This window comes from Xiphophorus hellerii, chromosome 13, assembly GCF_003331165.1.
Source record: "Xiphophorus hellerii strain 12219 chromosome 13, Xiphophorus_hellerii-4.1, whole genome shotgun sequence".
NCBI classification, from domain to species: Eukaryota; Metazoa; Chordata; class Actinopteri; order Cyprinodontiformes; family Poeciliidae; genus Xiphophorus; species Xiphophorus hellerii.
In genome coordinates this window covers 29,268,790-29,281,966 of record NC_045684.1, presented here as the reverse complement: position 1 = coordinate 29,281,966, position 13,177 = coordinate 29,268,790, and the positions used below count along the sequence as shown (strand labels likewise).

Sequence of the window (13,177 nt, the reverse complement as noted above, 5' to 3'; positions counted from 1 at the left end):
GGGGACCACTGGTTTAAGCAATAACTCAAGCACTCTCAAAGCTTAACCAGACTAAATTAAATGTCAATCAGAGTTCTACTTCACCTTTGAAATGTGTTACTCCAAATTGTTCACCACTGCAAACTGTTAATAACTTCAGCCGTTTTTACTTTTTCTACTTTGTTGATACTCACCACATCCCCAGGTAATCCAGGAAGTCCTCTCTCCCCCTGTGGCAGAGTTCACACAAGAACAAACATCATCAGGATGAAAATACCCTCATATGTGATAATAACACAGCTGCTACCGTAATCCATAAAATGAGTCATGTTTAACTGTGTGCTTATTGTAAGCCAAAGCAAAATGGAACTTGTGGTTGACGTACCCTTGCGGGACTGTCTATGCGCGCCTTCTGATGTGTACGTACAGCAGGGTGGGTGTGGTGTTACAAGCAAATGTGCATCACTGGGAGAATCATCAAAGCCAGTAATTACAGACAGACGAAATGAACTCCGCTTTTTATTTTCTTAGACAAACAGAGCGAGACGGGTTTGATGGTGCAACGAGGAGACTGAGGAATGTCTGGTGAGAGCAGACTGTAAGCTTGGGAAGCCTTGGAAGATATCCAGCGTAAATCAGTCATATCAGCTCAACTTGTTGACATTATGTTCATGACAGTATCCTCTTTTCCTTGGAGTGGCAGCGGGAAGGTGTGCAAACCTTGTTGCCTTTGATTCCGTTTGGTCCAGGTGCTCCAGTCAGTCCTCTCAGGCCCTGAGGGACAAAAGAAAGAAAGAAAACAAAATCAGAAAATTTAAATTAAAGTCTCCTTGTAAAAACCAAACCTTGATCACTGATAAAACTCACATCTTTTCCAGGTAGTCCGGATTTTCCTGGCAATCCGTCTACACCCGGAAGACCCTAAAATGTAAACAGGTTTGTGTCAAATGTTTTCAAGCAGAGGTAGGAGAAAATAGTTTGATTTATTTAATCATTAAAAACGCAGCAAAAGAAAATCCAGGAGCCTCTGTTTCCAGGAACTACTGTTGAACTAATACAGCCAGAGTACATCAATATGCAAGAAGATACCCCACAGGAAACTGTATTTTCTATAATATGTCTGCAGGTCACTGAGGCTGCAGGACAGCGAGAGAGAGCAGGACTTTCAACAGATAACACAAAGGCTGAATGTTGCTCTGCAGGTTTGTATATTCCTTTTTAGCTTTCAACTTGGCAGGTTATTGGTATTCTCAGAGTTGCAGTAAGGATCTACTTTACTTAGTGAATTCCCACAAGAGATCTATGTTTTAGTAATGGGAGTTGTGCTGTCTGTGCTCATTGCTAGTATAAGCTAGTAGCTAAAACCAGTTTAAAATGTGAGTCCCATAATAATTGTTCCTTTTTTTTCTTTATGTAAAACTACTGCTAGCTACTGCTTTCTCACAAAATGAGGCAATGACATCTCTGGCCCTAATATTTTTTAAAAAGAACAAAAAAAGGCTTGCAACTCTTAGCCAAAATGCTAACTTCAGTTTAATTGCTAAGCTGCTTTGCTGACATATTAGAAACTATTGCCGATATAATCATTGCTAAAGTAAGGTAATAAATCATTAATATGCTAGCAGTAGCTAACAAGTAAGTATTATTATTAGACAATCAGTTGTGCTAAGCTAGCAGAATGTTATTTGCGATAAATGTCTTGAATCTTTTCTTATTTTGCATCTAATACCTTCTTTGGTGCTTCAGTTTGGTGCTCATTTCCTTCCTTCTAAAACTGTACTCATTTGATGGAACGCACCCACAGTAGAAATAAAATAAAAATATCTGTAATATTAAAAAAAATAATTTCTCAGGGCAGAAAAAGTCCTTGTAGTGTTATTTGCATGTTCTCTTCTGGCTACTGTGTTATGTTTTTATGGTGTAAAGCACTTTGAACTGCCTTGTTGCTGAAATGTGCTCTACAAATAAACTTAACTGGACTTCTTATGTCACGGTTTTTAAAGAGAAATTAGAAGGGATATTATTAAAGCTGACAATAAAACCAATTGTAAATAGTCCAAAGTTTCTCTTTGAAGTTTTAAGTTCTGATTCCAAAGTTACATTTGTGAATCTGTATTGTAAAAGTCATACAATATTGTTTTAGTTTGGATTTATTGATAGATAACTCTGATGATTTTACTGCACAATGCAGGAAAAGACAGCTATGTACCTTTCATCTGTTTTTGAGAACTTTACATTTAATTTTACTCCAAACATTGTTTTAAGACAAATCCGTGTTGAGATTGTGAAAAAATAAAAAACAGTAGATGAAAAGCATTTTATAGAATTTGGAAGTACATAAAAGCAGATAATCTGCTAAAAACAGCGTCAAAGTGTTTCACCGATAAAAACTGGTGATCAAAAATTGGCCAATAGAATCTCAGATCAGTGCAATCCCTGGTCATTCAGGGTCCTGAAACTAAAATTATGTGTGATCTGAAGGGCGGAGTTGGAAAAATGTCAAAGTGGAGAAAAAAAGTTGAACAAAATCCAAGTGGCTGTTAGGTTTTTATGGGAAGAAAAGTGTAATCAAAACAAGGTTAGGATCATTCCTAATGAGTACATAATGTTTCCAGGAACAAAGTGGGAGTCATTAATCTGAACTAATATGTGTGGCAAAAACACATTTCTTCGTTTCAAACATCAGCTGCATGTGTCTTAAAAACCGCTTGTTTCCTTTATCACTTTACAGAGGAAAGTATTTTTCCAGTAACTTTCACCAACAGGAAATTATTCAATGACTGACTGTTTGGCTCACAGACAAATTTTAACCTGGCAGCTGTAAGGTTCCCAAACCTTTTAAACAGCATCCTGCAATATGGCAAAGCAATCAGTGTTGTAATTCTGACCTCTTAGCATCCTATAGAAGTGATTGTTATAAATTGCTCGTATGCATTTTGCTAAATGATAAAAAAAAAGAACATTTTGACGGACAAAAATAGCGTACCTAAGGACTTTTGAGAGGACATTTTTACTAGCAACCTGAAGTGAAATCTAATATCCCAACATATGCAACATACACAGAAAGTTTTTCAAGGAAAGCTTCAGACATCAACAAAGCTCCAAACACCCCCACAGTATTCCAGACAGGAAGCATGGAGAGTGAATCAAGTGAACTCCATCTGTTTGCACAATTACGCCCCTCAGTTCTTCAATTCCTCCGAGGAGAAAGAAAAAAAAACATGATCTCACCTTCTCAGAAAGTTCCGTCTCTTATCAGGAATTAGAGTTTGGTGGAGGTAAAAACCTAAAATCACGGTTTTAATATCAAGACATGCTGGGGATAGCTGCACTGTGAGGATGAGGGTTTTCTCTGGTGTCCGTTGGAAACGTGAAGAATATGAGGGAAGTGAAGGTTCTGCTTTTAAAAAGTTTGGACCCATGTTAACTTACACCAGCTCCTGGAGTTCCTTTTTCTCCTTTCACACCAGAATCTCCCTAAAACGAAACACGTAGATGGTTTTCAGCTAAAGTACATTTATCAGTAACTATTTATCTGATGGAGGTGAGGCACGTTACTCACAGAGACGCCTTTCGGTCCGGGCGCACCTGGAATTCCTGCATCTCCTTGGATTCCCTGAAGAACATAAAATGAACAATTATATTTGCTGGACTTATGAAGTCACTGTCATTGCAATTTACTCTGGTGACTGACTGAAAACGGCTGAAAGAAAGTTTAGACCCTATGGCAAAATAAAACTCGCCTTGAGCTGCAAAGAATTTTCCAAATATGAATGATATCAAATGTTTCATAAAAGCTAGCAAAAGTAAACTAAACTGTATTTCTATTTTCAGATTGTAGAACAAACTGAATCATCTATTGCAATAAACAAAACATTTTTCAAGAAGGATGTGAGCATTTTCTGTAAATATGGAGAATTAAGAAAGATAAGTAGCATAGTTTGAAGTAGGGATGCACCAATCCACTTTTTTCACTTTTTGATAAAGATACCAATATTGATGTCTGAGGTTTAGTATCTGTCATGAAGTGGTGGGGTAGGGTGGTGAGGAAGACGCAGATGACCCAGGTGAGATGATTGATGGTTGTTTTAATAATAAATAAACGTCAAAACAGTCCAAAACTAGTCCAAAAACACAGGCAGCACGACTGAGCGGAAGCCAGGGCTCAACGCCGGTAGCAACTGAATTTACGACTGGACACACGAAGGACTGAGAGCACATTAGACGAGGACCCGACAAAGACACAGACATACAGGTGACACTAAATACACAGGAGGTAATCAGGGAATGAGAAACACCTGGGAGTAATCAAAGGGAGACAGGACAACATGGAGACACAGAGACACAGGAAACTCTAAATAAACACACAGAAAAACACAGAACATGACAGTATCGGCCGATTCGATACAGAAAGACTGTTCTGGATTTACTTAAAATGTTTCTTTTTTTAAACGCAGACATAAATGTATTGAATTAAACATATATTTGATAACTCTGCTCCAGTACATCACACGTAAATCCACCAATACCTTCATAAGCCTGATCAAACATGTAAAAACAACTTTAATTTGTTCAGTCTCTGAAATTAGTAGTAGAGCAGTCAATGTAAAATAAATAAAGAAACTGAAACTGACAAAAACAATAGGTTGACTACTTTGGTTAAACATGTAACAAATAAACAGCAACAAACCTTTCAAATGGTTCAGAAATGCAACTACGAATTCTAAATATAATGTAAAATAAATAATACAGCACGAGACCACAAAGCATTGAATTAAACAGAATATATCTGCCCTTATTGATCAGGCACAGAATGCTTTTCAATATAATGACAGATACAGATATTCATTTTAGATCGGTGCATTCCTAGTTTTACTTGTAAAAGCTTGTCGATTGTCCTATCAAAAACCAATTTGGAATGAAACTGTGACCTCAGAAATAGGAACCAAATGGAATCTTGAGATAGTAAAAGATTCCTAACGCTAACAGATTACCTACCTTCTGCCCGGCTGGACCCGCTAACCCTGCAGCACCGGCCCTGCCTGCTTCGCCCTAAACACAAAAATCAAATACATTCTTAAAGCATATTCTAAAAGCTTGTACTTTTTTTTTTTTTTTAAACCAGGATTTAAAAGCGGTCTACATCTTACTTTGTCCCCTTTGTCACCAGTTAGACCATCAATACCAGGAACACCACCTGTGCCCTGCGGAACGAAAACGGATGTGTATTTATTACCAGACCACAACTTTTTAAGCCTCGGAGTGAATAATAACAAAATAAGGCCTCCATATCTCCAGGTCCACACCTTCTCTCCCTTTTGTCCAGGAGAACCTGTTAACCCTATAGAGCCTCTATCACCCTGGAAACAGAAAATAACAGTTCAGACAGATCGTTCAGTCAGACACAGGCATGCAGACCAAGGCGAACCGTCGGGAACTCGATCTGCTAGTATCACAGGCAACTGAAGAAGTTAGAAACACATACATGAGGTAAACAGATCACACAGGAGAACGGGGAGTAAAACACACAAAGTCACACGAAGACAAACAAAACACTTTTGAGTAAAGGTTGGACGGCCAGAATGTGTTAAAAGCTTGACCGAGACCCACTGTGGTCTGGTCACACGTTCGAACCCAAGACTCAAGGAACAATAGCTCTCCATTGTCCTCGCAGAGATGCATTGTGGGATTGCTCGCTGATGTCACCTTCTGCTCCAGAGGAATTTCAAAAAGCGAGACCGGGTGAGAGTTAATGGCTCCCAAATTACACGGTACACCATGCGTCTTACCACGCCGCAAGACTTCCCTCTGCTCCATAAACCGCTTTACAAGTCACAGAAGGTTACCCTTTAATTATTTCAGGCTCATATTAACATACGGCACTTATTTTAATCGCCGAGATTCAAAGACGTGAGCAACGGGACGTCATCTGCAGCAGGGAATCACCTGCAGCAGGTGGCTGCAGGTCCAATTGGAGGCAATCAAAGTGAAGCCAATTCACTTTCAAACCCGAGTTAATAAACACGAAAAACCGTGGCTCGCACGTCAGAGGCGCCGCATGTCATGAGTTTAATTTTTGTTTTTTCTTTCCCCTTTCTTTTCTTTTTTTAGAAAAGTTTGCAGAAGCAAATTGCAACGTTCTCGTAGAAAAAAAGCGAAGACAGATGGTGAAGCAGAATGTAACGAATAAACGCATTAAAATTTGATTTAATGCACTGCTGTCAAAGCAGTAAAGTTTTCCCAACAGGAAGGACGGATAAAAACGGGAATCAAAAGATATGTTTCTTTTCCCGCAGCAAGTTAACTTTTATGTGATATAAAGTAGAGCAGAATTGTGAAATTGAAGGAAATTGATCAAAGTTTTTCTTCTTTTTTTGTTCCCCCAGAGGAATCTGAACATGTGCAGTTTTGCTCATCAGCTCCAACTCTGTCAAATATGATGCAGAGCATCTGTAGAAAATCTCAATGGGATTTAGGTCTGGGCTTTGACTAGGCCAGGGCTCCAGTAGGTTTTCTGGACCTTCCACAATGGCTCTTAATAGCCTCAACCAAAATTGAAGAAGAAACAGTTAATGTTTTTAAACACAGATATAATAACAAATGCCATTTGCTAACCGTTGTTTTTTTGTTAGTTTTTTTTTTTTTTCTAAAACACAGCAAAAAAACAAAAATCTTATCAAATATTTTGGGTCTAGTTTTTAATGCAAATCTCTTAGTGCACTTAAAATAAGACAAAACTAACTTACAAATAACTTTTCAGAAAGATATAGGAGTTTAAATCTATACTATAATGAAAAGAATTGTAGTTATAACAAAGGAAAATATCTTATCAAAATCAGGGACTAAATTTCCTACTTTTTATAATCTCCAAAGATATGACTGCTTATGGCATTTTAGTCTTACTGCTGATATCAGGGATGTTTCAGACACATGCTGTTCTATTTATGTTTTATAAATTTTGTACTAAATCTCGTTTTTATGAGGAGTTTAATGTTTAATGTCTATTTAGAAGCTGATTGCAGCATGGCAATAAATGTCATTTAAATGGAGCTGAATACAAAAGCTACACATGTGATTTTCTGTCAACTTCACAGTAATGCAGCACTTGGTCTATCACATAAAATTCCATTGAAAGACATTGAAGTTTGTTTCTGTTTTTTGTTTACATGGGACATATGTATATATAAAAATACATATACACTCACTAAAACACTAAAAAGCATGTCAGGAAGAGCTGGTAGAAAAAATAGATATTGGAAAGTTTTTGTCCACATGCATTTTAAATATGTAAGACTCAGACATACACATATACTGTATGTGTTAGAATAAAACCCATGCTCAGTCTGCATGCCAGACCAGTTCACTTACCTTCTCCCCTCTGTCACCTCTGACAGAGGATAGTTTGCCCTGCAAATAATTAATCGATAAGGATCAATTATTATCGAGGCTGAAAGAGAAGAGGAACAGTTGGAAGGCATGCAGTGTGGAACAACTTCAATTTGCCCTACATTTTTCAGGACAGCAACACGAATCTGAAGCTGTCATTTTATCGAACGATATCACTTCAAGTCTAGCTGTTTTTTTTCATTTGAAAAAATATATAAATGCAGAAGTGAAAGTGCACACTTTTAAATTTTCATACAGATTCTCCTCTTTCCCCTTTGATGCCCGGCGGCCCGATGGCACCCTTAGGGCCAAAGTCACCCTGAAAAAGGTAGGCACATTCACACCGTAAGCATCTGAATGGACATAACGACGCCTGTTGTTGTGTCTCACATTAGACTATGATACTGCGGCGAGAGATGACCTTGTCACCCTTTAGACCAGGAAGACCGCGCACTCCGACGTCTCCCTGTGGGGAATAAAAACGCTGCGGTCTTCTGAAATCTTTCAAATAAAGGATTCCCTCTTAAGCATGGCGACTACAGACGGAGATAAAGCGGGGCGTTGCGTTACCTTGGCCCCCGGAGGGCAGGAGCAGTTTGCCTGAGGACCTCTTTGCTGCTCTGCACTAGTAGGTGTCGGTGTGGGGATCCACACAGGGGGGGGCTCGGTCACGACCTTTTTAGGGCACTGAAAGGATAGAACTGATTACAGTTTGTGGCAACTTATACCAAGACATTGAATGTTGTCAGTAGCAAGTTGATGCTTCTGCACAGGAAGCATCAGCTTCTTTTCTATAATATTTTGGAAATCAAGTGGTTTTGGATGTTGTTCCATATCTACAGCAATTGTATCTTTAAAACTAACAGCTCTTTCACAGTGGTGCCCCCAAGGTGGGAACAAGGGGGCCACAGGCCCCTCTTTAAAGATCTTGGCACCGGACCTCCAGGTCACAGAAAGGTATACAGACTCATTTTCTCCAATCAGGACATAAAAATAAAACCTAATAAATGAATAAAGACATTTATGAAATTCAACATAAAATACAAAAATGCTTACATGAGGTGTCACAATCTGGTGTGTCAGGGTACAGTTAAATGGTAATTTTCAAATGACTTTTATAAAATTAAATAAACTTCTCATAGAATGGAAAGTAATGCTGATTTTGTTTTCATTTTAAGGAATTGGTTATGAAAAGATTATGACCACAGACGGGCACTTGTTTATGTTCAGGAACCTGATATGATTTCTGGGCATGGCTTTTAATACCGGACAAACCCCCAGGTAATTTATTGCATCACTCATCAGCATTATTAAATGAATTACAAATTGGGGGGTTTGAGAACAATTGGTTAACTTTTTTTGAAGTTCAAAGGATTTCTCAAACATGCATGAAAGAATCAAGGCAACACTCCAGGATGGCTGGCCATTATACCATGATGTGAAGCTCCCTTTAAAACAGAATCCCTACAATAGTGACCCAGTGTGTGTCTACAGGGAATTCTACTCACCGGCCCGGTGGGCAGATCACAGCAGGTTTCCAGTTCTGCTTGTTTGGAATCACAGTAAATCATCATCCTTTGGAGGTCAAACTGCTCAAACACACACAAACCGTTAATCGGATCAACCTTTAGGAAACAGAAAGCCTGCGGAGAACTAAGATTTTACAAATAGAGGTGGGTACGCACGTCTATGGGAACGCTGTCATACAGTCTCTTGCCAATCACCGTCTTCCCCTGAATGTCTATGTCTTCCCGGTCTTCGATTGGCAGAGTCTGGATGTGTTTGCAGTCCAGGTACAGGGCGACAGACTTTGCCTCCACGCTGAGGCCGATCTTGTGCCAGTTGCGGTCAAAAAGGTTGTCGACTTCGGGATTCTTGAACACAGCTCTGACGGCGTCTTTCGTCAACCCAACTGCGTTGTACTCCACGGCTTTGTTCTCACCGTCCAGACGGATGGACACCTGGAAGGTACGAGGAAAGAAACGGTAGTTCAAACAGAATCAGCAACAGGTTTCTCAAGGCCTGATTTCTATCCCTCTAAATTGGGTAAAGTCATTGTACGTTGAGATGTTATAGTATTTAAACTTGGTGGACCAACCTGTGGAATTCCATATTTGTCAAAAATCTGCCAGAGGTACCAGTCTTCCCGTCTTGAGGTTTTCCTGAATTTGAAGGTTGTCACAAAGGCGTATTCATCTGGTAAACCCTGAGCAAACACATCCCTGCAAAATAAAGCAATACAGTTAATACTTTCCTTTGGGCCTGTGTATACTGCCTATTAGATTTCTATGTGTAAAAACCCACAGTGTACACTGTGTTTACAGTAAGAAAGCAGAAGATTCTCTCTGCTTCAAGTTCTCACTGACTACAGTTAGAAGCTTAATTTGAATTTCCAGAAAAAACTAAATAGTAAGTCATATTTTGCATACAGATTAGCTTTACTACCCTTTAGCATTTTATATCTAGTGTTGCTTCATTTGAGAAAAATATCAGAATCATTATTGGAGACAGTCTTTGTGCTTAGCCATTCTTGAGATGCCATCTTGTTGCCTGCTGTTATCTGTAGCTGCGTCTCCACTGGCCATCTAATCGCGCAATTTGACATTTTGAAAATAAATGTAATTAACGGAAACATGCCAATTTCAAAAGAACTCTCATTTGAGGATAAGTCTTAGTGCTAGAATGAGGTGGTTATTTGGCCATAATAAAATTTGCTTATTTGGCAAAATTGCAATGAAAATCACTAAATCAACAAGAAGGCGACAGGAAGTATGTTTTTTCTACATTAGCGGGATATTGACAACGTTTTGTGCACATTTGCTATGGAAACGCAGCTTGTGTGCAACATAAAGCTTAGCTGGTTACAAACTGGTCGTTTAGGTCAGTAGCTGTCATAGCATCTTCATTTTGTTGGACCCAACAAATCGTTTTTGAAAATTCTTTGTGATAAAATCTTTGCAGTATCTCAAACAAGTTTTCTTCCAGCACATCTAGCTACAGAGCTCAGGAAGAATCTCTACTAAACACATAATCCCTATCAATGGTAGTTTGTGTAGTTCTTCAAATATGTCTAATTCTTACTAGAGAGCTGCACAACACTTCTTGACGTCTAAATAAAAGAAGCATGCACAAAAATGTAAACAAAAGAGCATTATAAATGGTTTGCAACTCATGTAATTCATAAGAGTTAATGGTTTCATACATGGACAGCTCTTATGGCCAAGATAGTTAAGAGTCTTTCAAAATAAAAGTCTAACAAATACCAAGCACTACAAAAACTACCACATCAAAGTGTGGGGCATATAGTGAGACTTTTGTTTTGAAGATCTCACCATGGGTCAAACAATAACTAACTCTTTCAGGTGACACAATTTATGAACCACTATTTTCTTTTCCTGCTTTTGCAAAACAGGAAAAGCCAGTATGTTGAATATTTCTTAATAAAAACATCTGAAGCTGAGAGACATAAAAACAATCTGCCTGTCCTTCATCAGTTAGTCTTCCAGTGTGATGTTTTCTCTAGTTTTGACAGAAATCTGAAGCACACTGATTAGTTCGGGCGGAGCTCACTCACTCTGTTTGCTGGACTATCGGCATCGTCCCGAGGCGAACATATGAACTCTGGCCTTCGTCGACTCTGGTCCCCAGGATGTCTTTCACGTTGAAGTACTCCATCAGGTCAAACCCTGCAACATCACAATCACATCATCCAGTTGGACTTGAGGCATTCTTCCAAATCTCACACACGCATCCACAAGTTTGTGTCATTTGTACCTTTAGGAAAAAACCTGCACTGACTTTCATTTTCAACCATCCAGATTCAGATTAACGACACATACTTACATTTTAAGGCTGTTTTAAAGCTCACCCAAAAAAAGCACATAATTTGAAATCATCATTCTGTTCACTCCACAGTTTAATGCCGATAACTCTAAAGAATATTCAAATATTAACAAAGCTTGTAAATTACACATGGATGCTTGAAGATGTGAATTGTTATAACGATCATGCATTGGGAACATATTCTGATTTATAAGTGAGAATTAATTTGTAAATGTAATAAAAATTTTATTTAATGTATTATTTTTTGAAAAGTTCACTCACATATAACTTGGTTTTAGCTGTGACTGAATTGTTATTTTGCATGCTTGAAGGTCATTTTTGAGGGAGATCATTCGAAAAGTAAACTATAATCAGGTTCTAGCAGCACAAATTTGACTTTTTGCATAATAAACCGTGATTTAGTTTCTTTAGTTTCTACATTTTGAATCTGTGTGAATCTTAACTTAAATCATTTCTGAATTCCAGAAGGAAAACGTCTGTTCAATGCTTTGCACATTATTTGCAGTGTTGTTATATGTACAATATATTTAAATTTTATAGTGTTACTTTGAAGAAAAACTTTATTAGTTGCACCATGATATCCCACCGTTTTAATAAGCCTAATAGGTTTTTAACTTAACCAATATGTCAACAGTTGTTTTATTCACATTTCCCCATATTTCTGAGAGAATGTGACAAATAGAGCATTATCAAGGAGGACTGTGTAATATGCACAACTTTTACATTTATTAAAGCTTTTATTTTCAAAAATATTTCAATAGTTTTAGCCATTTTATACAGTATCTAATATATGCAATATGAGGCTTCATTATTCAAAAACACTGTCCCAGTACATTAGAAAATGCTTTGTTCCCCTTACAGTCTTGACAAGGGAAGTCCTAAAGAGATAGGAAAACCCAGAAACACACACACACTCACCCCCCACACACACACACTCCAATGAACACAAACATCTCCTGAGTATTGAGGCTGAGTTACAATTTTGGATTTGTCAGTGTTTAGTGTTTGAACTGGGTCAGAACCACCACACCCTGCAGCTACTGTGTTTGTGGCCTGTTTTTCGGGGCGGGGGAGAGTGGGGGAGCTGAAATCACCGCTTCAGCAGCTGAACAGCTGGAAAATCGAGCCGTTTGTTGTGGAGCTGCGATGTTTGTTGGGTTTGATGCCAGAAAGAAAAATAACCAATACCCGCTGCTGGCCAGGCCCTCTGCGCGTCTGCGTTACTCTTCATGATTTCGAGCAGAGCAACCGCAGCCCACATTTAGGCGGCTTGGAAAAGGCCACTCCCTTGAAAAGCAAACAAATGCCATAGCCATGGAGATGCCAACGTTCGGAGGGGTTTCACTTGCGCTCGGCCGCCAGGTTTTGCAGCGCAGTGAGCGCTCATAGCAGGTGGCAGTGTAGTATAAAGCGAGTGAGAACAGCAAGACATTAGCTGCTCTGGGTGATGGGGGGGAAAGGCTGGACGTATTCCTGCAGAGCTTGGTGATGGGACACAAGGCTTAAAGAGGGATTATTTACACCCTGGTGGGGCTAGCAACAGTCAATAATGTTCAAAACAAAGACCTGAAGGAATCAAGCAGACCAGATTCTGCCAGATTCATACACTCTTCTAGATCTATGATGATTACCATGTTAGAATATTTAATGGGAACATTTCTCACATCTGTTTGTGGGAAATATCCCTTTACTTTGATCTGAGGAGTTCAGTGTTGTGACAAATGGGTGGAACCCTTAAAGATTGCTTCTGTTCTTGCTCATCTCACACTTACAGTAGATGTTTCAGACAAAAATTGGCAAGAGAGCCTGAGTAAATACGAAAGGCAGTTTTTTTTAAGCATATGATTTTGCCTAGATCAAGCTGGCCTTGTGAAAATATGATTGCACCGCTTGTTAAATAACTTAATAACTAAGTTCGGTCCGCAAGCCACATCCAAGGATAATTACTGGACCTGAAGATTTAATCATC

General features: G+C 38.8%; 1 protein-coding gene across 3 annotated transcripts in view; it reads right to left on the bottom strand.

The window, feature by feature from the left end:
- col22a1 (collagen, type XXII, alpha 1) overlaps positions 1-13,177 on the bottom strand; it is a 72,239-nt gene that overhangs the window by 37,915 nt on the left and 21,147 nt on the right. Inside the window, exons 5-20 of one of the 3 annotated variants that reach the window (XM_032580998.1) lie at positions 10,940-11,051; positions 9,464-9,587; positions 9,051-9,326; positions 8,874-8,954; positions 7,936-8,052; positions 7,787-7,831; positions 7,622-7,684; positions 7,348-7,386; positions 5,286-5,339; positions 5,130-5,183; positions 4,978-5,031; positions 3,542-3,595; positions 3,412-3,456; positions 847-900; positions 700-753; positions 174-209 (exon numbers count right to left, since the gene is read on the bottom strand). In XM_032580998.1, the coding sequence (XP_032436889.1) occupies positions 174-209; positions 700-753; positions 847-900; positions 3,412-3,456; positions 3,542-3,595; positions 4,978-5,031; positions 5,130-5,183; positions 5,286-5,339; positions 7,348-7,386; positions 7,622-7,684; positions 7,787-7,831; positions 7,936-8,052; positions 8,874-8,954; positions 9,051-9,326; positions 9,464-9,587; positions 10,940-11,051 (1,262 nt within the window). The remainder of the gene's footprint in view (positions 1-173; positions 210-699; positions 754-846; positions 901-3,411; positions 3,457-3,541; positions 3,596-4,977; positions 5,032-5,129; positions 5,184-5,285; positions 5,340-7,347; positions 7,387-7,621; positions 7,685-7,786; positions 7,832-7,935; positions 8,053-8,873; positions 8,955-9,050; positions 9,327-9,463; positions 9,588-10,939; positions 11,052-13,177) is intronic. The other 2 variants (XM_032580999.1, XM_032581000.1) reach the window with 2 other exon arrangements.